General features: G+C 36.2%; 1 protein-coding gene across 2 annotated transcripts in view; it reads left to right on the top strand.

Moving 5' to 3' along the window:
* Window positions 1–23,791, top strand: part of GPHN (gephyrin) — a 270,642-nt gene that overhangs the window by 106,300 nt on the left and 140,551 nt on the right. For both annotated transcript variants that reach the window (XM_041396794.1, XM_041396784.1), the window contains exon 3: window positions 6,078–6,135. In XM_041396794.1, coding sequence (XP_041252728.1) covers window positions 6,078–6,135 — 58 coding nt within the window. The remainder of the gene's footprint in view (window positions 1–6,077; window positions 6,136–23,791) is intronic.

The following is a 23,791-nucleotide window of genomic DNA, read 5'->3' as shown; positions in this document are numbered from 1 at the left end:
CCAAGCTGTCATACAGGGCTGTGCCCCATGTGCTGAGGTAGAGCAAAGTTACCCCCTAGAAAACTGCACTAAGCTCTGAACTCAAGTGGGCCTGGATAGCTACACACAGGTGTGTATTTTAGATTCATATACTTTATAACAGTTCCAACTTTCCTCCCCTAAATTAAATCAAGTCAGATTAATTCTGCTGGAAGGGAAGAGAATGGCTCCTGGTCCTGTGATTGCCAAATGACCTACATATGACCTTATCCCTAGTTTCTGACATATGTTTAGGGCAAAGATTCTTATTCTGTTCTTTTCCAATATTAGATTGTTGAGGTGATAATATTTTCCTGCTGAAAGTGTCTGAAAAATTACCCTCTTCTGACTTAGTTTTGCTTTTCCTATAGTAAAATTTAAAAAAAAGAAAAAACAAAGCAACAAACCGACTTGGAAGGGTGGAAGAGAAAAATAATATAGCTTTCCTCCCTAAAAATAGTATTTTCATGTGGTTTGTTGCTTTTCTTGGGGGGAAAAAAAAAGCCTGAAAGCAGAAGAAAATGTGGGATATTTGTTACCCTTAAAACAGTGATATGGTGGGGAATAAAAACTTTTGGGTTAAGATCTTCCCCCTTCTTTTTTTTTTTTTGTTTTGTTTTGTTTTGTTGGGTTTTTTTTGTTGTTTTTGTGAGCAAGGAATCTTTGGGACATGGTGAGGTAGAGGGAGAATCCTGTAACCTGATGTCTTAACCTCAGAGCTGTTGTTCATGAGAGACATGAACTGACAGAGGGCATATCTGCAATAATTTGATTTTTCCATACAACATGTTGAAGTTAGCCTAAGACCATGGGAGGAGGAAAGTAAGTTTTCAATGATTTAATAATTTGATCTATTAAAATAGTAATAGTAATAATAATAATACCCCAAAAAGAAATAATAAATCTGGGGTGGATCTTTGTTGCATGATTGAATACCTTTGAGTAAGTAAAGCTGTCACCAGGATGCTCTTTGGAAGCTGTTTTGCACGGTTCGTAGCTGGCGCGCAGCCAGCGACAGGAGCTGCAGCCCAGCTTGCTGTAGCTGCCAGTGTTCTGTTGTGTAGGAAGGGAGCCCAGAATAGCAGCCTTCTTACTACCTCCCTCAGGGTGCTTTAACAATTTCTCAAAGGTCAGTAGAAACTAGTTATCAATTAAAGGAGCTCTCTCCCTGTTTTTAATGTATCTTGGAGGTAGTGGAGAAAAAAATCTTTCAAATGCTTTCAAATCCTGCTTCTTCTGTTCTTGGAATACTTTGTGAGGATGTGAGGATCCAAGGCCAGATGATTTGTTGATCTCATGGGGGTCAACGTCAAGGTAGTCCAGACAAGTAGGCTAAGAATGCTGACTTGGTCAGTTTGCTCTGGCAGGAGAAGTATTATAGCATGTATTCGTCCAGTAGCCTGGGAAAAAATGAGCATGCTCGTAGAATTAGAAATAGCCAGTCTGGCTCTCAAGCATTTGATCTGCTCCCAAGAACAGTCTCTCCTGTATAATCTGCTTAGTTTATAAATCAGTCAGAAGACAGAATATCCTGATGGCAGGTAACAAATATATTTGTGATATGGATCTGGAAAAAAAAGTCAAGTGGAGGATTTTGAGTTTTGTTTTCATTAAAAGATGAAGGAGAGTTTCAAGGCTTAGTGACAACTTGATATTGTTTAGACAGTGATGTATCTGAAGAAAGATTAATGTTAATTAAAGTGGTGTTGGAGAAATTCAGCGGATGACAGCAGCCAAGCTGGCTACAAGCTATTTTTAGAAAATTTACTTCAATGCATTCGGTATGACTCATTTATTAAGTTAACAGATGAATCAATAGCTCAGCTTCTTTTGGCAGTCCCTTAACATGGAGCTGTATATAAAGATTGTGTTCATGTCTTTGGTCAGAATTCAAATTCTAAAAGCTGACCCCTATGGATTCAGTCCAAGTGAACAAGTGTCTTGCACAAAATGGAATAATACTCCCGTATTACTCTGCAGTAATACTCCAGTGAGACTGTCCCAGCATGGACATATAGAGGGGCACAGGGGAAAATCAGCCAGAAGTCCAACTTGCGCTATTTGCAAAGTTACACAAATAGCAAACAGGTCAGCTTGTTAAAATAATGTAACAGAGTAAATTTATTAATGTAACAATGTAAATTTATTTCTCTTTTAGTTTTGTCATGAATTTACTTTTTGTTTGAGTGGTTTGGGGTTTCTTGCCTCCATTTGAGCACAGTTCTTCTTGGTTTTCAACTTTCCTTTACTTGGATATAGTTTTCTCTCTTCTCTGATGCTCAGCTTTAATTTGTGAAATAGTAAAGCATCCATCTGTTGCAATACAACTGTGTTGGCCTTAGTTCAGTTTATTTCCTGTATTTTGCTAATTTCTTCGGTTGCTATAGAAACCTTGTTGTTCTCCCGAATCCTTTTTGTGAACTTTCACAAGCCCAGTCTGAAAAGATAAAAAAGACACTACATTTCTATTAGTTTTTAAATCTTCACTAAAATAATTATATTTATTATTTCCTCCTTATTTTTATGGAATTCCTATCTTATCTTTTCTGATCCTTGCCTCAAACACCTTCACCAGTTTAGCCCAGTGTAAGATATGGTTTTTCATTATTATTGTGTCAGCTCTAATTTCTACATCTAGGAATAATTTAATTTCTCTTTTGCAAAGAGATTAGAGAATTGGGCTGTCTGTATTACATTCAAGGTATGATACAGAGCTGATAAGATTACTGTCCATCAGAATTTGAATATAAATTCTGGTGTGTTTGAGATTATCTCTCGCAAATACAAGTGAGACATTAAAGGTAACTAGTATCTAAAATATTTTCACTGTTAAATAGTGTGCCTTGCTATAGTGTGAAAATTCTGCTGTTTGGGAGAGAAAGGCTTTGCACATCAGGTGAAGTTTAGGGCCATCTTTTCTGTTTACTGGAAGTAGCTGGCTGTGTATTTAGCTTTGCTCTTGGTTGGGTGAGTATTATCAGAGAGAAAATGCCATTTCTGTTGGAGGATGCTGGATGTTAGTTGTTCAAATGGAGAGCAGTGTAATAAAATCTGTTAAAAAAGTAAAATATGTGAAAGGTGAAGAGTGACTCCGCACAAAATTTGCATCCCTAGTGATCTGAATTCTGGCCATTTTAATGTGTTCTTTGCTGCATTATATTTTAACATTCAAAGCCCATTGTAGTTAAGGTATACTTACTCAGGCTAGCTGCTCCTTTGCTCTTCTGATCACAGTTACTTCTTGAAACTGTGTGACTAAGAATTAATTCTTAATTGTGATTAAGAATGGTGCTATAGAATATTCTTAAAAGAAAAACCAAAAAAAAACCAACTTGCAGCAAGAGGTTTTTCACAACAAAGTGAAAAAATATGCCACCTGCAAGCCCTCTATCATGGTCTCTGTATCATGCTATAGGTGAAATCTCCTGTTTATCATTGTCTGCTCTCCTTTCAGATGTCAGTAATTAAATCAAGGAATTGCACAATGACTAAAAAGCTTCCAGACAGGACACAATTGATGGTTACACTTAAATGCAGTTCAGAGAAACACTTGAAATGGAAAGTTTTCCCCAAGCTGGACATATCCATTATTGCATTGATTTTCTATTTACCTTGATTTTTCTGGTTTTTCTTAGCGATCAGCATAATGTTTTTGTTTTTTCCTGTGTGTGCCATGTTGTCCAGTTGCTTACGCTTCAGACTTAACTGGCTGTTGGAGATTTGTAAGAGTGGTGTGGTTGTGTTAGCTGCATCCTCCTAGTGTGTGTGATGCCTTTAAACTTCTGTGAAACTCATGGACAAACTTTATGTACAAAGGGAAATGTCTTTTTTAGGTCTTTTGCCAGTTAAATCTGGTACTATAATCTGCTGTGGTGAATCTCTTTCAGAAGTTATAAGACTGACTGAAATCTAATGTTCTGAAATGAAGAAACTATAGACTTCCTTAAAAACTTCATTTCAAATCTGAGACATTGATAAAATTGTACATTAATGTTCTCTGATTCTCTTTCAGCTTCAAATTTGTTATTGTTTATGTTTGTAGACTGGATTTTTAAGATAAAGATGTCAGTGTAGGACTGTAATTGGACTAAGATATATAAGCTGAAGCTATCAGTGAGATATTGTTTATTTAAACAGTAACATAATTTTTAATATGTCTTTCTCTTTCAAAAAAGTGGAATTGTGGTAGCTGGCATTTTACTTTTTAAAAGTGGTACCATTTGAGCTGCAACTTGGCAGATTCAGAGTTTCTTAAATTCTTAACACAAAACTTTGCAGAACTATTTGTGTGATGATGCTAATTAATGGTGTGAGTCAGATAAGTTTACTGAGTCAATTATTTTGATTTTTTTTCTGATATTCCAAGAAAGTTCTAAGTAATTGTGCCAAGGGTAGCCAATAAAGTAATGTGCCAGATGGAATTTCATGTTGCTGGAGTGCTGGCACTAGAGGTTCTGTATTCTCCTTCTGCTAGAAGGTAGAAAGTCAGTGATTTTTGGGGTACTCCAAAGTGCAGTCAGGAATGGGTCTCAAGCACATAAAAGTTTCTTTCTTATGGATCTCATTCCAGTAGCCCTGGGACTGGTCAGGTGCAATGTCAATGCGCCACCTGAGGCACTGCTCGTCATGGTTTGATGAAGCAATCCTTTGTTGTGATGCTAAAGCCAATTTCTTGTAGCTATCTCTAGAAACACCACTTGAACAAAAGTAATAAAAAATAAAAGTTCACGTTTGTACTTGCACTGGCAAAAAAAGTTTCAGTTCTCTCCAACTTTAAGCTCACTTGATGAATGGCAGCAATGGAATTTGCAGAGGAAATGGGAGAGAGCACTTGCTTCACTCTTTGGCCATGATGAATTTGGATGTAGCCCTGTCTCTACCTTGGAAATGACAGCTGATGTTACCTGGAGCAGCGATGGACTTCAGACTTTTCCTATGCACACTTCATCCTCTGTGTAAAACCTTCAAACAGTTCATTTGCAAGAGAAGTATGGAAAGGCAGGACTTACATGGACAATCTTAATGTATTTTCTGTGTTATTCTCCTCTTCTTTTTTTCACTTGACTAAATAATATTTATAATAATTCCAAGATATAAGAAAATACATCTGTGTAGAAATGCTGAGAATTAGAAACAAAAAAATCCAATAATAGGGAGATAATTCAAATGCACATCTAATAGGTGTTTACTGGTTTACAAAAAATAGTTTCTTACGTAACTTCCATTTTTGTAGGATCCAGAAAATGGATAGTATTGCTGTGTAGAGCCAGCAGGAGGTCATTAGTGTACTTATATTTTTAGGTCTGAATTGTCACCATTGATGAGACTGCTTCATGAAATAAAAGAAACCATGTCTGCAGGTCTCTGGGCAAAATGTAATATTAACCACCATTTATAGTACATGCTATTCATACATCTTCAGTATGTGAACTGTTCTTTACCAGGATTTTTGTAGGATTTCAAAAAGTAATTTCAGTGAGTTTCATGTAGGACAAAACCCTCTATTTTTTCTGTGTCAATGCCAGCTATTACTCATCAACCACTTTTTACTACCAATCATTAACTGCAGAAATTTTTCAAATGTGGAGGCTATAGAGACTGTGTGATTTGTCATGTCTGTACATGCACATTTAATTTAAAAAATTCAATTTCTGGAATTGTATTTGGATGCATTTCAGACTGTGTAGCAGCATAGTGAAATAGCATCAGTCTTCAAACACTTAAACTCATCCATGTGCCTTAGACAATCAACAAGAAATCATAGAATATGATGATTGCCATTAATATAAAAAATACCATCCAGATGATGGTAATTTTGCTTGGCTGACTTAATTGTTAAGGTGATGGACACCTTGTTTCTAATATTTATGTTAATCACATACGGATTTTTTGTTGGCTAAAGAAAGGGGTTTTTTTGCTTTTGATTTGGGACTTGCTGGGTTTTACCTCTAAACTCGTAGAAGGAATATTGTGTTTTGGAACAAGTCATAAGACTATAAGACTAACATACTGTATTTTCTGTTACTGATTTTGAGAACCTTTTTTTCTTCTGATTTCAGGTTGGGTGGGACTATATCTGCATACAAGATAGTGCCAGACGAAATAGAAGAAATCAAGGTACAGTATTACTGTTTTTCAACACTGAATTTCTTTCTTTGGAAAATTACAGAAATGTTACATTAAAAAGCTACGTTATTCCTTGCTTTGAAGTGTATCATAGGGGAGAGAGGAAAGTGTCTTAAGTAAAATTATTAGATCCATATTTATGCATCTAGAATAGAATTTTAATTATTTTTACAAATACAGTTTACGTTCAGCTTAAGCTGACTTCAGCAGGATTTGTTCGATGCCAGAAACCTGTGTAATTCAACCTATTTCTGCTTTGCTACCTGAAGACAGATGGAGGACTATGATGAACACTGAGTTATAGTTTCATAACAAAATATATATAGCGTCCTGCTTTGTGCTTTGAGATCTAAAGCACACCCATGTTCTTCAATATTGTCTGTCTTAAGAAGGGGATAGCATGAAGTAAAAAAATTGTTACAAGCTCAAAAAATTGTTATAAACTCTGTTTTTGAGTAGTGATAGCAATAAATACTGAAGTTTGCTTTCAAAGTAATGTGCATTGTAACAAAACTCACTTTAGCCAAGTCCACTCCTGAAACGTGCTTCAGCAATTTGTGTCGGTTTTGTTTTTCAGTGGAATGAAAGATGGGTACTGGGGGGGGATTTTGGCCTGCATCTGATAGAACAGTTTGTGTAGCTGATTCCTCACTTGGTTGTTAGTAAGTCAGTCTGACATATTGCTTGCTCATTGTGACTGCTTAACCCGCTGTACTCTTTCACATATTCTTTTTCAGCTGTGCAAAGAGAATTAAGAATAGTTGTAAAATCTTGTGAAGGGAAGTGACTGTATAATGTCTGATGTAGATATGACTTCACAGTTTGCAAATGGTGAGAATTTATTCTCTTCAATTAGTATCAAACCCACTGCAAGCAACTCACTGCACAGTGACTGCCTGTGTCTGCATCAAAGTTATCACACCATTATGATCAAAATTTATTTTTGTCATCTAAGATTCATGGACTCCTCTATCCTGAATTTTATCAAGGAGAACATGATTTATTACTGGATAGATCCACTATTAAGATTTTTCTCTTAGCATAAAAGAAAGAAAGAAGGCTTTCAAAATTAAATAGTGGTATTTTCATGATGCTCAGAGAACTGCTCCGAAACTATTTGAAAAATTACAAAAACCCTAAACCACAATCTTTTTACTTTAATACAAGAAAAACATTACCACAGATATTTTGTTAATGTTGAAGATGAAGAAAGCTGATATTTCTGGCTTCATTGTACTAAACTGAGTTCAGTGAACAAAGAAAAATTGTATGTTTGGAGATGAGAAATCATTTTACTTTTAGGAACTTACTGCAAGATTAGTGGTCACAGGAATCTTCACCTGCTTAGGAGAACTGGTCTGAATTTTCAGTTTTTTCTTATTTAGCTGGTGTTTAAGTGCTTGGGATCCTAGGAAGCATAAAAGGATGGGTTTCTCATTAGTCTCAGTTGTGCCAGGATGTAAGTGTGGAAAAGGATTTAATTGTTCAAAGTCAGAGCTATTTAAAGTGTTGGGGAAGAATCCTTCCCTTTACTTGTTTCTAGTACCTGTCCTGTCTTGTTCAGATAGTGGGGTTTTGGAGGTTGTATCAGAAGTCAGGCCACTTCTCACACCTTAAATGGTTGAATTTCTCAAGCTGCAATATATGTCATTTATATTAAACAAGGCATTACTGGAAGATGCCAAGACATACAAATATATATTGGATATCAAAAAATATTATTTCATCCATATGTATTCTGCATAGCAGCTGGTAAACGGTGAGACAGAGCATCCTTGCAGTAAATGTAGGGGGTAGTTTTAACATCTGAAAAGCTCTCCTAGCTGATTTGAGTAGAAAAAGGAGAGAGAAGAAAATAGAAGGCAAATCACCTTACTGGAATTTTGCTTCTGGAGAGAAAAGAATCTTCTTCCATGCACTTTTGCCTCACAACTATCTCTCCCCTATTTAAACATGAAATATTGAGGAAGTTAATTTGATGAAATATGCAAAAATAACAGCTTCACTTTTAAAATCTGATTTAACTTGATGGATTGTTGAATTATATTTATGCAAGTTGTATTTTTATGTTTTCTGATAATCCTTAAAAAGTAAACTGCTTTCTTAAATGAGAAAGGAGAAACTTCATCAGACAGATAGCAGTAGTTATTTTGACAGATAAACAAGTCTTTTAGCATTTGCATGTGTTCTAGGAAAGGTGGCAGGTTAACCTCTTTTGCAGATCAAAATAATTTATGAGGAAAACCAGTGTATTGATTTTGTTCATTCATGCAATTACATCTTAGGTAGAACACTGTTGCGGGCATATGAATGAGGAGTACTTATGGCAGAAGTGGTAATATGTACCCTAACTAGTCTCATGCACCATACCCAGGTTAGGAAGGATTGTGTGGAACCAATCACCACTGCAGTTCCACAGCATCTGTATCAGTCTGAAACAAAGTGTCTTGAAACCTACCTTCCCTAGATTTTTGTCACAGCTACTTAGGTTCCCAAAGTGAGAACACTCAACAGGTAGCCTTACCTAGATACCATCTCAGGTTTCCCCCCCTGAAAACTCTTCTAGAAGGTAGGTATGTCCTCTACCACGTGATCTTCCACTTCAATAAAAGAAGTTTTCAGAGAATGCATAAATGGATATACTACCATCTGCATTCCTGTCATTTTTCCACACCAGTTAAAGCAATGTCACTTCATTTTCAGTACCTGCTGGTTTTAAAATACTTCCAGAACTGAGGAAGACAGTAAATATAGAAACTGCAGCACATTCCTGAGAAGTGTCATTGTTTCAACTTCCTCTAGACTTCTATTCTCATCAGAATATTCATCCTGTAAGCAAGAAGCTTTTCAAACTATCAAAAAAGCATTGTCAGATTTCAGCTTTGTTCCTCACCCACTGTAATAGTATGTGCCTAAAGGAGAGGTCTTCCAAATCTAATGATTTTGTGTACATGGGGCCTGGCAAGCCTATCAGGCACCACCAGTTTTGATGAGCAACGTAAAGACTGTCTCAAGAGTAAAGAGCAATTTATTTATGGCTATTACAGATTAGGGAAAGTTTACATGACGTGCCTATAGATTCATGTCAACATAATTACAGATTAAGTATCATCTTATGATCTATAGTACCATGAGACATGGGCTTTTTAATTTCCGCATTGTGCCATTACAAAGGAATATATGATGTGGTGAAGGGTGATTATAGAAGAAGACTCAGTGAATTAAAAAAACCACTCCTTAACAGATTCCTAATAAAAAAATACTTAGTTTGCTAGGATTTGCAAGTCAAGAGCAGAAAGGAATTTAATTGTTTTGTGTTGAGTTTTTTATATGCTTTCGTATATGTTTTTCATGCAGACATATGCATGCATCTCATCTCAAGACCAGAAATGGATTTTGTAGCAGGTCCTTAATTTATGAAAGTAATATGCACAAGAAAGATATTGCCAGAACATTTCATTCCTATAATATTTGTGGCATGAGACAGATAATCCAATGTAGAGAATAAAGTTTTAAGTGGTTGCCTCCTGTGGTAGTTAGTTTTAAGAGATCTTGTTAGAAATATTTTGTTAGTGCTGGTTATAAATTGTAAATTTAGATGTAAAGCAGTTCTGGAGCAAGATGGGAGAGGGTTTTTAATTCCATTAATTACCCTTTCACACAGAGACGCACTTTATGCTCCTCAAGGAACGCTCATAATTCTTCTGTAGATACTATTTTAATGAGAACATATATGCATAAAGTATTAAATGTTGCATTGAGGACTACAGACATTTTTTCCATGAATAATGGTAGGATAGCTCTCTTTTTTTCTTTAGGAGTATGTGTTAACTTAATAGTTTAATAATGAAAATTTTTATGCACAGCTGAAACACATTCTTCTCAGATTGTCTTCAGTCTTTGAGAACATAGATTCCAGTGATAATAATCCAAGAGTAAAAAAAGATAAAAGCCATGAGAGAGATTGAAGTAGCCAGAAAGGATATGGTGAGTGCTGTGTCTTATTGAGAGGTCAGTTGCCCTATATGACTTAGGAATTCAAAAGATTTAACTTTTCCACACAGTCAGTCATTTTTAGGAACATCTTAGAAACAAAGGAAGTTGATTTCAGTGTCAGTGAGATGTTTTGCAGAACAAAGCTGTACTCCCTGCTATCAAAAATAGGCAGCTTTGATATGGTTGCAATTAAAATCAGTCTATTCCAAGACTTTCTCAGAAATCATTTCATTTGCCAGCTTTGTGGTGTCATATACCTACATCATGCTGTATCCCAGAATCTGGTTTTTTTTGCTGATAAGAGTAGCTGATGAAACTCATGCAAACTTTGTGTGCAGCCAAGAAATGCTGGCCTTGATCATTATCAAAGCATTTTCATAATTATTGACATGTGGCAAAAATAAGTAGCAATTTGTCAGCAACTGCCAGTTTGTAGTCCCATTTAAAAAAAAAGCACAAGAGAAAGGTAGTTGTAACTACTGTGGTGGACAGTCCACAAGAACAGGGTTATGCCTGAAAATATTTAGATGTCACAAAAGTGGTTTTGTGTCTGCTTACTGGAGAGTGGGGCAGTATTTAAATATCTTTTGCATCTTCTGCAGAATTATCCTTGCTTTACATGAGTAAGGAGGTGTGCTGTTATCTCAGTTTTGCATAGGAGGTTAAGTCCTGGATCTGGTTTACTTCATCACTGTGCCAAGTGTGTCAGCACTGGCCAAGTGTTTCACAAAAAGTTTCCCCAGAGTTTATGATGGGAGGCATCAAAATTTGATGATAATACTGAGATTATTGCTCTTTTATCTGTTTGGATCCAGCACAAAGCAAAAGGTTTGCCCACTCAGAATAAGTTTTTTGAACAGGCTCAAGCTGTTTGAAGTGTGTACTCCCACTAATCCTAAAGCACAAGAAAATTTGCTATTTACCTTGCAGGAATGACAATTCTGGTTCTCAGTTTTTCTGCCCATGTTTTCCTTCTTCTGCATCTCAAATTATAATTACTAACTCACAGCACAAGAGCTCTTATTAAGCATGACATAAAAGGGTATTATCCATTGAATGTCTAGTGAGTATTAGCAAGTAGCATCTCCATAGACTCTAAAGCTTACAGATACAAGTTTAAAAAGATTTAAAGGGTATATGTGATGGTCATGTCACATGTCATTCCATTAGATTGCTAGTTATGTGTGTTGATTTAGTCAACACTCTGAGGGCTTGTCTTTTACCTCTCTTAACGTGCACTCAGAGTCTGACCATCCAGTAGACAGTCTAATTATACTCCTGCCTCCAGGTAAAGAAAGTTTCTAAAACCTTTTGCAAATGTCCTAAGCAGTAACAAAAAAATGACAGAGATGTCAACTTAATGTATAAAATTCCCGATAAACTTGCAGATTTGGTTTTGCTACTTGCTTCGCGGATTTTCATGAAGGAGACTTTCTTATGGACATGAATCCAACTAGGACAATTGAGAAGTGGGATGTGTTAAGCTAAAACAACTTTATGTCCCATCATATTTCCCTGTAATCAAAGTCCACCTGATGTACACACAAATTTCTTCCTGAGTTAATTTCCAAATCCTGAATTAGCAGAGTACATCACTGACTAGTGTTCTTTTTCAAGCTACGTGTGTCATTGTTTAGATGACAAAAAACTGAGTTCTTACTTGCTGTATTAATCCTTAATAATTAATCTGTTGTTACAGATGTTGTTGCTAGAGAGAGCTAAAGTTTTGTGTGTGGGATTATGTGACAAAATTGTCCAAAACTTTATATTAAAAAAAAAAAAAACTTACTTTCCTTTAATTTTTTGTCCACATGTACGCATTTGTGCTACAAGTTAAAGATTTGTAACCCCTGCAGTATTAATAGTGGCCATGCATTTGTGCTTCACTCTTGTAGTTCTAGTCCACAGTTCATTATTTATATTGTATTGAATTATGTTATATTGCTCCTAGACTGTGATTTCCTTATCTGTTGTATTATGTCATTTTTTCTTCTCACGAGTCCTTTGTTGCTCTATGTTTTATTTCTTCTAAAACTGATTTTTCCCCTTTTTCTGGAAAGTGCAGTGTGTATTACATTGGGTTCTCCTCTAGGCTTTTGGTGCCAAGCATGGCTGTGCAAGTCCAGGCAGTCTCACACTAGTGAAATATGAGTGTTTCATAAGAATGCCTTTTCTGTTGTGGGATTTTTTTTCCCCACCTATGAAGCCATTAGTAGTTGTGAATATCAGTTTTGACTTTTGGATTGTTTCTGCTCTGATAGCTTTGAGACTGCTTTTGCTTGGAGGACGTGACTGTTCTCCATGCTATAACTGTTGCTATCTCAAGTTTCTGTATAGAAACTCCTTAGGGAGTACTCACTGAAGGGGCTTTTCATCTGTTTCTCTCATCTTCCATGGGTAATGGATACTCACTGCAATCACAGACGCTCAGTCAAAAAAAACTACCTTTTACAAAAAGAATGTAAAATGAGAGGTGGCTGAAGTGTCTATCAAACTCTGATCTAGGACTGCTGAATGTGTCAAAAACATTCCTCTGCTTTCCTGGCAAGGGCATCAAATGCCCAGACACTCTGGATGAAAGAGTATACTCACTTAACTTTCCACATGAAAATAGAAATTGTCACTTTTTGTTTTCCTGCTGTCTTCCATCTTATGTTGCATAGGCTTGGTGGCTTCAGAGACTTCATGTCTCTAGAAATGACAGATGAGATCACGTCACCAAGTTACCTTGCTCTTCCAGGCTGTCTTGAATATAGAAAATGCTGAAGCATTGTTATAAATTCCTGTCCCCTAATGTGAGTAGAATTTCAGTGAATGCATTTTGTATTGCATTCTGTGATTTAGTCTTATGAACATAGAAAAGTTTAGCCTGTGATTTGCAGATCATGGAATATTGCCACATGGGGAAGAGAAGGGCAGGAAGACCATGCATCCACTGAAGTTCAAATGCAATGCTAACAAGACAAAATAATTTTAGAAATACTATTTACTTTCTAAAGTGAACAAAATAGTTCTGTAGTTCTCCTGCAAAGAGAGAACAAAAATAGCTGAAAGTTAATTTACAAGACAAACCTATTGTTCATCCTTCAAGCATTTCTGGTTGCCCAACATTTAAGCTGTTGTCCTTAAGAGGGGACATTAATGTGTATCAGATTTTTCATTACCACAGACCTGTTTGTCTATTCAGTCTTTGTTTATTAATTATGTTAGAAACAGGATTTGAAATCTCTTGTTTTCCAGCATAAAAAAGATCTCTGCCTCTCTCTGTAGCTGTAGTAACCAATTTTGTCTAAATTCCTCGTGGCTTTCTTTCATTTTCCATTTTTGCTAAATGCATATCTTTGTACCAGCCATAACCTGAAACCTAGTTGGTTCCTAGGGCATCTTCTGACCAGTTCTAACACAGTCTCTTGTTCTTTTCATCTGACTCCTTATACTGGGCAATGTTTTCAGTGCCTTCTGTTCTCACTGGAAAAGTAATTTCTTAAATGGGATGTCACTTAACATGAATGAGAGGAGAAAACATGCTCAGCTTCATTAAGCAGCAAATAGCTTTTGGCAAATGTTTAAGTAAATCAAGTTTATATAAAAGCCCTAATAATTTTCCACGTGACCTGTTACATTAAGTTTTGGTTGGTTTTATTTACTCTGTAAGAATGCATTCTGATGATTCTTGTTTGAGGTCTGTGAAGGAAATTTAATGTTATCCTATCAAATAATGTCATAAGTAATTAAGGGCTTGACTGAGTTTGAGGGAGATCAATATTATGTTCATTTCTTGTGGTAAATTTATTTCTCAAATATATTCTTTTTATGATTGTCACAAGAGATGAATGCTGGACCTGTATATATAAGAGAAAAGGCTATCAGGATTGTTTTGGTTTGTCTTTTTTTTAAAAACAACCCCAAACCTTCAGGTTCTATATGCTGGGTCTTTGTATATAGGGAAAAAGAGATCAGGACTGTTTACAGTTTTTTAGTTTGGTGTTTGTGTTATTTTTAGAGAACTCTCAGTTGTACAGCTATTTACATGCTATATCTTGGTCAATTATGAAAATTATTATTTGAAGAGAAAAGAAATAATACTGCAAATAAGGACATTAAAATACCGAGTAGTTGTGTGACAAACCATCTGATAAAATTCAGCGGAGATTAATGTTAAATGGTGCGTATAGGAGATGTGAAAAAATCCCCAATTCCAATTTGCATATAAAATAGAAGTCTCTAATTAGACTACTATGATCCAAGAATGGGGGCTGAGCAGTGTGCTGAGGTGGTTACTGTTAGCACAGTGTTCAAGAGCAACTGAAGGGGGAGAGGCATGGGAACCATGGGCGGGGACCGAGGAGAAGGGAACCAAGACCAGAACACTGAATTTTTTTCTCATGGTGCCACACCATGTACAATGGCATGTGAAGGGCTATTCCCTTAATCACAAAAATGGCGCACTAGCTCTGAGAAATATTTAGAGTCAGATTATAAAAATAATCAAATTTATAGAAGCACTTTCATGTGAGGAACAGGTAAAGAGACTGGGACAGAAATGTTCATAAGTGGCACATTTGGTTGCATTTCAGCAACATTCTTCCTTATTTATACTGCACTTTTAAAATTAGCTCTCATTCTTAATTTATGTAAATTTTAAGACTGCCTGAAAGCAGGTGCCAAAGTTTTGATTGTTTTCTCTATTGCTTGATAATGCACTGATTGTATGGAAAAAAAAGAAAGAACACACACAGCAGAAACCAGTTTAATACACCATGTTTTCCTGAAAAAGATTTGCAACTGCTAGACTGAAAATAATTCTGCTAGAATAGTGTAGTTTATTTTGCTTTCATTGTATGTTTTCAGATGATTGTTAAGGTTGTTTTAAGACGTGATTGGAAACCACAATAGGAAAATGGCAAAAACTACCAAGCCTCCCTGTGACATGCAAGTTTATGAACTGTATTAATAGAGTGATGCATAGTACTTCACTGTGTGATTGCACCTCATTCAACTTCTCTGATAATTAATTGGGTTTTTTTGTGATGTCCTATTCCTATTAGTGACCCTGTCATAGCTAAGGTCTGCTGTCTAAAACAGAATATGAAACATGAAATGTTTTTAACAGAAAACCAAACAAAAACTTCTTTCAAGGAGATATCATAAGGGAATGGTATAAAAGTATTGACATGTTGAACTGTGGCTAGAGGCATTTTATTTGCCCAAATACTTTCTTTTATCAGTTGCACAAGATTGGTCTAGATGAGATTTTGTGCTGGTGAGCTGTGTCTGAGCACCCATGTAAAATGAAAAATGAGACGTGGATTCTGTTTTATTGAGTATGTTGGGTAAGTGGCTCTTCTCATCTCCGATAGTGCACAGAGCTGGAATGTTAGCTTAACTGATGTCCTAAAGGCTTCAAGAAATGGATGTCTTCCAGCAAAATAAAATCATAGCCAAGTGTGTAGAGACAAATTTTAAAATGCCTGCCATAGCCCTAGCCACCCTGTCATTGGTGCCAAGAGCTGAACATCTATCTTGAGTCATGTCTGTGTCACCAAGTCACGCAAACCAATAAAATGCATCTATCTGTAAAGTAAAGCATGTGGTGCTGGAGATCCAGCATACGTCATATGTTCTTTGATATGTTTTATTTCAAACTACTTCTAGTATTATTTTGTGTGCCTGTTAACAGCTGGAGTGGATTACACATGCTGCTGAAGTCCATCTTCCAAATAAGTTTTATCTGAAAAGATTCCAGTTCATATGATCAAAGGCTACTCTGCAATCTGAGCCAAAGTCTGTTAAGCAGAGAGGTATTAAAAGTGCTGTTTTGTACTAACAGGCTGTGGTAGATGTGTCCCAAGCTTTCAGCCAACACATGTATTCCCATAACACAGCATATCAGGTTGCAAATGTGAAATTCATAATACAGGACCCTTGTTACTAGTGAAACTCTATTGTCTGAGCTAAGTACTCAGAGAGTGCCCAGCCCTTCTGGCAGACTATTCAAAGAAAAAACCAAACTATTTTCTAGACCAGTAGTCTCCAAATGGTTTGATCATCTACCTCATCAGTAAAGAATTTTTGAATATTTAATCTCCAATAATGTATATTCTAATATTTTTCTCCATGCACTACAGTGGATCATGGAACTATTTGTTTGGAAGAGACCTCAAAGATCATCCAGTTCAAATATCAACCCCAGCACTGCCAAGTCCTCTGCTAAACCATGTCCCCAGGTGCCCCATGTATATGTCTTTTAAATACCTCCAGAGAGTGATTCCACTGCTTCTCTGGGCAGTCTGCTCCAATGCTTTATAACCAATCTAAACCTTCCCTGGTACAACCTGATGCCTTTTTCTCTTGTCCTGTCACTTGTTACCTGAGAGAAGAGACTTGTCCCCAGCTTGCTACAATCCCCTTTCAGGCAGCTGTATAGACCAGTAAGATTCCACCTGAGACTCCTCTTGTCCAGGCTAAAAAACCCCAGCTCCCTCAGACAGTGGTCTATTCCATATTAAAAACATTGTATTGCAGCAGTTTTAAGGAAGGAAGTCCAGCAGATATGTTATCAGGCTGAAAGAAATTCTTCCCCTGAAGTTTGCTTCTGTATCATGATAATAAAGCTTTCCCAAGAACTTCCTCTGGTTTTTGTTGGGCTTTTTTTCCAAGATAAAAATCCTTATTGTGTCCATTAATATTCATAACCACTACAGTTTATCTGCTGTTTAGTTTTTATGGACAATAGTTTGTGGAACTATTTATTTTCATGGTTTTTACCTAGGGGAACTAATAAGCAAGAATAGGACAGACACAAAAGCAGGGTGCATCTTGGATGGAGGCATCAGATCCTTAAGGAAGTGGGATTGACATGGACAAATTATCTCAGAGAGCTGTGGTTTAGCCAATTAGTTTTGCCATGGTGTGTGTAGAAGTAACTGAGTAAGTATTTGACTGGACAACGGTAGTATTATATATTTGGGAGCAAGATTATGTGCTTTACCAAACAAAATGTTTTGATGTGGCAAGATAAATGATGTAATTTGTTGTGTCTGAAGTCACAATATTTGGTCTTCTGGATTATCTTTGAGCACACTACTGAAGTGTGTCTTAGCATGCACCTATTTAGGCAAAGAAAACAATTCTTTTCAAATTAAGGACTCATGTAAGATTAAAGCTTGATGTTTTCCTTTTCATTTCCCCTATGCTTTTGATATGCTAATTTTCTGGATTCCTCCATGATAAAATAGGAAGCATTTTGTTATTATTTACTGTAATACTGATTCTGTACTTTTCAATCATAGTAGGATTTTGGAAGTTCTGTGACTGACAGTTTTCCTAAAGAAAAGGTATAAGGGAGGGAATGCCATTGAATCCTTGAATCCTCGAAGTTCAGTTAAAGGTGGAGTGGTTGAAGAGTTTCACTTTTTAAAATGCGTTCTTATTTAAAAGACACAAAAATTTCTAGAATTGTTCTGGCAGAAATTATTGCATTCAATTTCAGCTGCCTCATCATTATGACAAGATTAGGTGGGATCCTAAGACTGCAAAGGTAACACATATACTTCTTTCATCATTTCTGCATAGAATGTCATTTCTATTTTCTCTAATTATTTATCACCTGCTTTGTTACTGTTATGCTCTATCAAAATACCCTTGATTTTAAAATACAAATATGGTAACATTTTCTCTGGGTAGCTTCAGTAGCATGATGACATAACCCAATCTTTTAACAAATAGTCTGATCCCCTATGAAAATTTGTACTGCTCAGTTCTGTCATTTTAAAGGGTTCTTCTGTGCTCTTGGTAGTTGAATGTAATTTAACATGAGTGATCATTACCCAAGATGTATCATTCTGGAAAATGAATGGAAAATGAAGGATACCTTAGGAAGATAAGAGCTTAACATCAAGATGTTTTAAAATTCTTCTCCTTGTTTAACAGAGGAAAATAGCCCTTCTTTATTTATTTGGAGTGTCTTCTGTATTTTAATAAGTATTTCTAAGGAATGATGCTTCATAAAACAGGCAATGTGTAAAAATAAAGCTGGCTGTCATTTGGGACACTGGAGCTAACACTTGAGTTTTACAGAGTGTCTTGAGGCTCTAAATGACAGCACATAATTATGGTCAGGCTGTTTTGAAGGAAAGATGACCAAGTTTAAAATCAGAGAGCTATAAAGAACTGCTTTACATACAAAAGCTCCAAATGCCTCTAAAAGTAGTGTTACAAACTGTGAATGCATATGTTGGTGAGAAATCTAAAGGGATTGTTATGTTTTGAAAATGAAAGAAAAGAATATTTGTGAAGCAGTATGCTCTCAGTGTAATTAAAGCTTTTGAAACATTACACCCACTGCAGAGTTGACTTCTGAGACACCCAGCAAAAGAACTAAGAAATCAAATCTCATAGATAATGAAAAATTCTGAGTTTTCTGGGGATTAAATATTTTCTGCAGACCTGATTATTAAAAGTGCTTAGTACAAACATTTTGACCATTTAGCCAATAGCTGATATACAGGCATGAAGCTTTCTTCATAATGACACAGTTCCCTACGTTTGCCATTTTGCTTTAATTAAAACAACTGAGTTACACTTCATGTATTTGGACACCCAGACATTTTTCAATGTGTTATTATATTTAAATGTTTTATATGGAACATATAAAATTTTATATAGATTTTAATGTGTGTGCATGTTCAGAATATTTTGAATGTTAGTGTTTTGTTGCACAATTTCAGTATCTTAAACTCTTTAAAAATCAATCCTATATTTGGAGAAACAGTATTTTAACAGAGCCCTAGTTTTGCAATGGGAAAAACAGCTGATGATGTTGCAGTTCATCTAACACCATGGCAATTTCATAAAGTACAAATTGAAAAAAAAAAAAGGCTTTTCCTCACTGGTAGAATAAATAGCTAATTTCAGAGTAGCTTTTTGTTGAAAAGCTTTTTTAATTCACTCTGCTGGATCTCTACCAATGAAAAGATTATTGGATATGTTTGAGCAATTATATGGCCTTCTGAGAATGGCTAAATAGTAGGGAAAGAAAACCAATGGCAATATTCTTACTGTCCTTATCATTATGTATTTTGAATATGTATGAAACATGGAATTAACATATGATCAGCTATTTTAAAATTTTATCCTTTCTTGTGGTTTTAATTAAGAATTTGTTCTGTCATAGAATCATTTAGGCTGTGAAAGACCTTTAAGATCATCAAGTCCAACTGTAAAACTTAACACTGCCAAGTTCACCTTCAAGTCGCATTCCCAAGTGCCCCATCTGCATATCTTTTAAATACCTCCAGAGAGAGTAACTCCACCACTTCCATGAACAGCCTGTTCCAATGCTTGCTAACCCTTTTGTTGAAGACATTTTTTCATAAGATGCAATCTAACCCCCTGGCACAATTTCAAATGGGCTGCCATTCTTCTTATGTAATATTTTTTATATTATATGACATAAATATGTAATTTATTTATTATTTATTCCTTGTTACTTGTGAAAAGAGACCAAACCCCACCTCTCTACAGCCTCCTTTCAGGTGGTTGTAGAGAATGGTAAGGTCTCCCTGAGCCTCCTTTTCTCCAGGCCAAGTGCCTCCAGCTTCCTCAGCAGCTCCTCATCAAAAACTTGTGCTCCAGATCCTTCACGAGCTTCACTGCCTGTCTTTGGATACATCATCAGTAGTCACAACACAGTTCTTCAAATTAATACATGGGGCACAAGTTTTTCTCTGACTGCATATTTAATGTCCTACTTAAATCACTTTAACATGTAGGTTTCAAGATCAGGCATAAGATGCAATGCATCAAGCCCACTGACAAATAACAAGTTTCTTTTACGCATAGGGTGGATAATAGCTTAGTAATGCAAATAAAAATCCAAAATAAATTTAAAATTGAAACTTTTAACTGAACTTGAAACAGTTAATTTTAAGTGGTTTTCTAGATCACTGGTATTTGTCTCATGCAAAATTCTCCATAGAAGCCTGATTTTTTTGCTCTTTGCCATTGTAGATTATCGGCAGGGAACTGAAGGAAACATTCAAAGTACAGAGTTTGCAAAAGAATTAAACATTTTCTTATCAGACCTCAGTCAGACACTGAAATCTGTCCAAAGAACATAGATTACTAATGAAATTTTTTGTACAAGTAGGTCAGTAATAAATTTAATATCTCCCTACAAAAACATCATTATAATAAAAGGAGCCTAAAGGTGTGAAGTCTGTTTATTCTTTTAGCCTGAATTATTTCCTGAGCAAAATAATATTCTCTTGTTAGTACTGTAAATTAGGATGGCCAGATGTTAACTTGCTAGTTACGACCTTCAACTGAGTATATTTAATTGAAGTGATAGTGTATTTTCCTATGCCTCAGTTTTGTCATCGGTTTTATTAGGTTGTTGTTTTTTGGGTTTTTTTCTAAGGGTCAAAAAATACAGGAAATGCAAATTTCCCAAACTCAAAAAAATTGGTAGATAAGTTTCTGTCTGAAAAAAAGAGAAGTCTTATCACTGTTCATTTTTGGTGTAGAAAGCTGTATGCTGTTCATTCAAATAAAATATATTTAGTAGTCTTACTTATCTTGCTGATATTTTGAAATTTGGGTGACAGATAAAAATTGGTTGGAGTTTCCTGCTAAATATACCTGCTTTTGGAATTAGACAAGTGAAAGCTGAAACAGGAGCTAAAGACTTAAGGGACTATTAAATGATCTGTAACATTCATGAAGCAATGGCTATGGTAGCTTGAAAATTGGCTAATTTTTTTCGAGTTGGTCAGTATGGATGGTTACAGCTGCAAAACCAACATACTGTGCTTCGATTCATTGGTACAAATGTAAAGGCTCTTGGAAGATTGCTGCTATAGAATTATTGGATTCCTGACAGATGTGATATTTAACCACAGATGTATAAGTCTTAGCAGAAGAAAAATAAAAATCTTTGAAAACATGAAAAAGAAATCAAATGTCATAGTATTAGTGGGCCTGGAGAGAGAACTCTTACAGGACAGAAAAAACTTGAATGATAATTGGAAGAAAAAAGGCAAAGGCCTCTCCTCCTGTAGTTGGAAGTGATGGGTCTTGCAATGAAAACTGAGTTGTGTGTGTGTGTTTTCTGTACTGGGGCAGAAAGCAAAAAAGAGAGAAGTGCCAGGTTCTTTCTGTATCTCAGTAAGAAAGGCCTGACAACAAATAGCTGAATGAAATATGTGCTTTCATAAAGCAAAGGAACAGGAGGAATATATGTAGCAAATAAATCTTTCTCCCTTCAGATGCTGGGAACTGTATGTTCATGCAGCATCAGGTGTGGATGGATTTCTCCACTTGTGAAAAATTTCTGCTACTCTTTAGATAAAGGAAAGCCGTGCTGGTGGTGTAATCACCAGAACTGAGTTGGAGCTGCCTACAGGCTCCTCCATTACAATGAGAGGGATGAGTCTGTCCTTTGGCCAAAGAGATTTGTGCAGCATGACACATTCCTGAAAACCGTGCTGAGCTCAGGGCCCCCTTCTGTAGGAATTCAAGGGAGCTGTTATGTGGATTGCTGATTCCTTGATGTATGATGGCCTCCTGGTCAGGAGCATTGCAATATAAGAAATGTTATAAACAGAACAGTGTGGGGTCCTTGATTTCCAGGGGGTGTTGCCCAGTTGTTGCTCACAGATGAAATTTATTGCCTGTCTCCCTCATCCACTAATGCCACCTACTCTCTCTTACTGAAAATACTATCTGTATGACTGTGCTGCCTGTGTAGGCTCTTCATCACTCTCTAGCACTAAAGTGGCAATTGTCTCTACAAGGGAAAGCAGTAGTCCAGAGATAACATATACTGCATGCATCATAATCCCCAAAGTAGGATGTGTGGGAGATGATACAACTCTTTGAAAGGGGCAATATGCTATTTTTAGTTATTGCAATGAAGCCTTTATTCTAAGTTGCAGTTAGCAGTTGTCTGTAATGTGATTTGACCTTGTCCAGAAAGGTAAGTTTTCCAATTAATTCCAGAAATCACTTATATAAACATTTTCATGTAATGGACCATATGTTAGAATTATGGTATATAAAGCAGGTGATACACAGTTGAAAATACTCATTATTTCTTATGCAACTCTTCTTTGAACTATATAAATAACTCTGGATTCTGGTAAAGGTTACTGTGTATGTCTTCTTAAATCTTTAAAATAACAAACAAGTACTTCTAGTCCAGTGGGCTTTCCATGAGTTCTGGAAGTTACTTCTAGAAACTATTCATACTTTAGCAAGGAGGGCTCTGATCAGTGGTACAGGATCTGGTTGGAGTCCTGTCACTAGTGAAGTCTTCTGAGGTTTGATATTGAGCTCAGTGGTCAATAACTTACTCATGAATTGCTTGGATGAAGGGGACATCCCTCCTCACAGGAGAGATAGGGAGCTACTGGAGCAGGTCCAGTGAAGGACTGAAGGTGGTGAGGGGACTGGAACATCCTTCTTATAAGAAAAGGCTGAGGGAGCTGGGCGTGTTCAGCCTCCAGAAGAGACGACTGAGAGGGGACCTCATCAATGTCTGTGAACATCTGAAGGGAAGGTGTTAGAGGATGGAGCCTTGTATGGGAATGGTGCCAAACACCTGGCACACTTACCAAGATTAGACTAAGAGAATGTTAGCCCTAAAGACCCAGGTAATTTGTGGGTTTGCTAAGGATACTGTGAAGCTGGGTGGAAAACCACTGTTTCAGTATGTCACTTACTGTCATTGAAAACAATCACATGCATGGAATGCTTGAGACATGTTTTGTTTGTTGCAAAATTAGCAAGAGGCCCTAAGGATCAATTAGAAGGCAGTGGTTTATCTGTAAGGAAATCAAATAAAAGGGAGCTCATATGGGAGAGAGAATAGGAAGAGACAAAAACCACCTGTGGAACTAAAAACTACTGCACTGCACCAGTGTGTTTTTTCTTTGCCATCTTTTTGAGAACATTTTGCTATTTTATATTTAGATTTTTTTTTAATATTTAGATTATTTAGTACATTTAGATTTTTTTTTTTGTATTTCATCCTATAACCAACAGCCAGGCTCTTCTTGGTGGTGCCAAAGAGTAGGACACGAGGCAATGGGCAGAAACTGATGCACAGGAAGTTCCACCTGAAGATGAAGAAGAATTTCTTTACTGTGCAGGTGATGGAGCGCTGGAAGGGATTGTCCAAAGGGGTGTTAGAAACCCCCTCCTTTGCACAAGATTCTTTCTAGGTGATTCTTGAATACCTCTGCAGCAGTCAAGAGACTCGATATGGTCGCTGTAAGCATTTGTAAGGAGAAAGTATTTTATGCTTCTCTCATTCTGTAACTAGTGATTAGTATTTCTTTTATGATATAATTAGTAAAGTTTGGCATATGTCTTTAGAAAAACAAGTGTGATGACAAGTAATTCTGCTTACAATTGTCCTTTCTAACTCTTTTAATGTATTTCTTTGAGCTTCATATCTTAGTCAACCTTTGGGGCTTGGCTAACATTATGAGACCAGGTTGAGCTAGATCTGTTCTGTGAAGCGTTTGCTTTATTAAGCTTCTGTTTGCTCCAGATGCAGCAACTTATCAAATTAGGTATACTTCTTGCAAACTTGTCTCCAGTTTAGTTGGCTGAGAAAAATATACATGTTTTATTTTTATATACTTAT

Source organism: Onychostruthus taczanowskii, unplaced genomic scaffold, assembly GCF_017590055.1.
Source record: "Onychostruthus taczanowskii isolate IOZ18803 unplaced genomic scaffold, ASM1759005v1 scaffold1, whole genome shotgun sequence".
In the NCBI taxonomy this organism is placed as follows: Eukaryota; Metazoa; Chordata; class Aves; order Passeriformes; family Passeridae; genus Onychostruthus; species Onychostruthus taczanowskii.
Note: the sequence above shows the minus strand (reverse complement) of the source record. Positions and strands in the feature narration are given on the sequence as shown.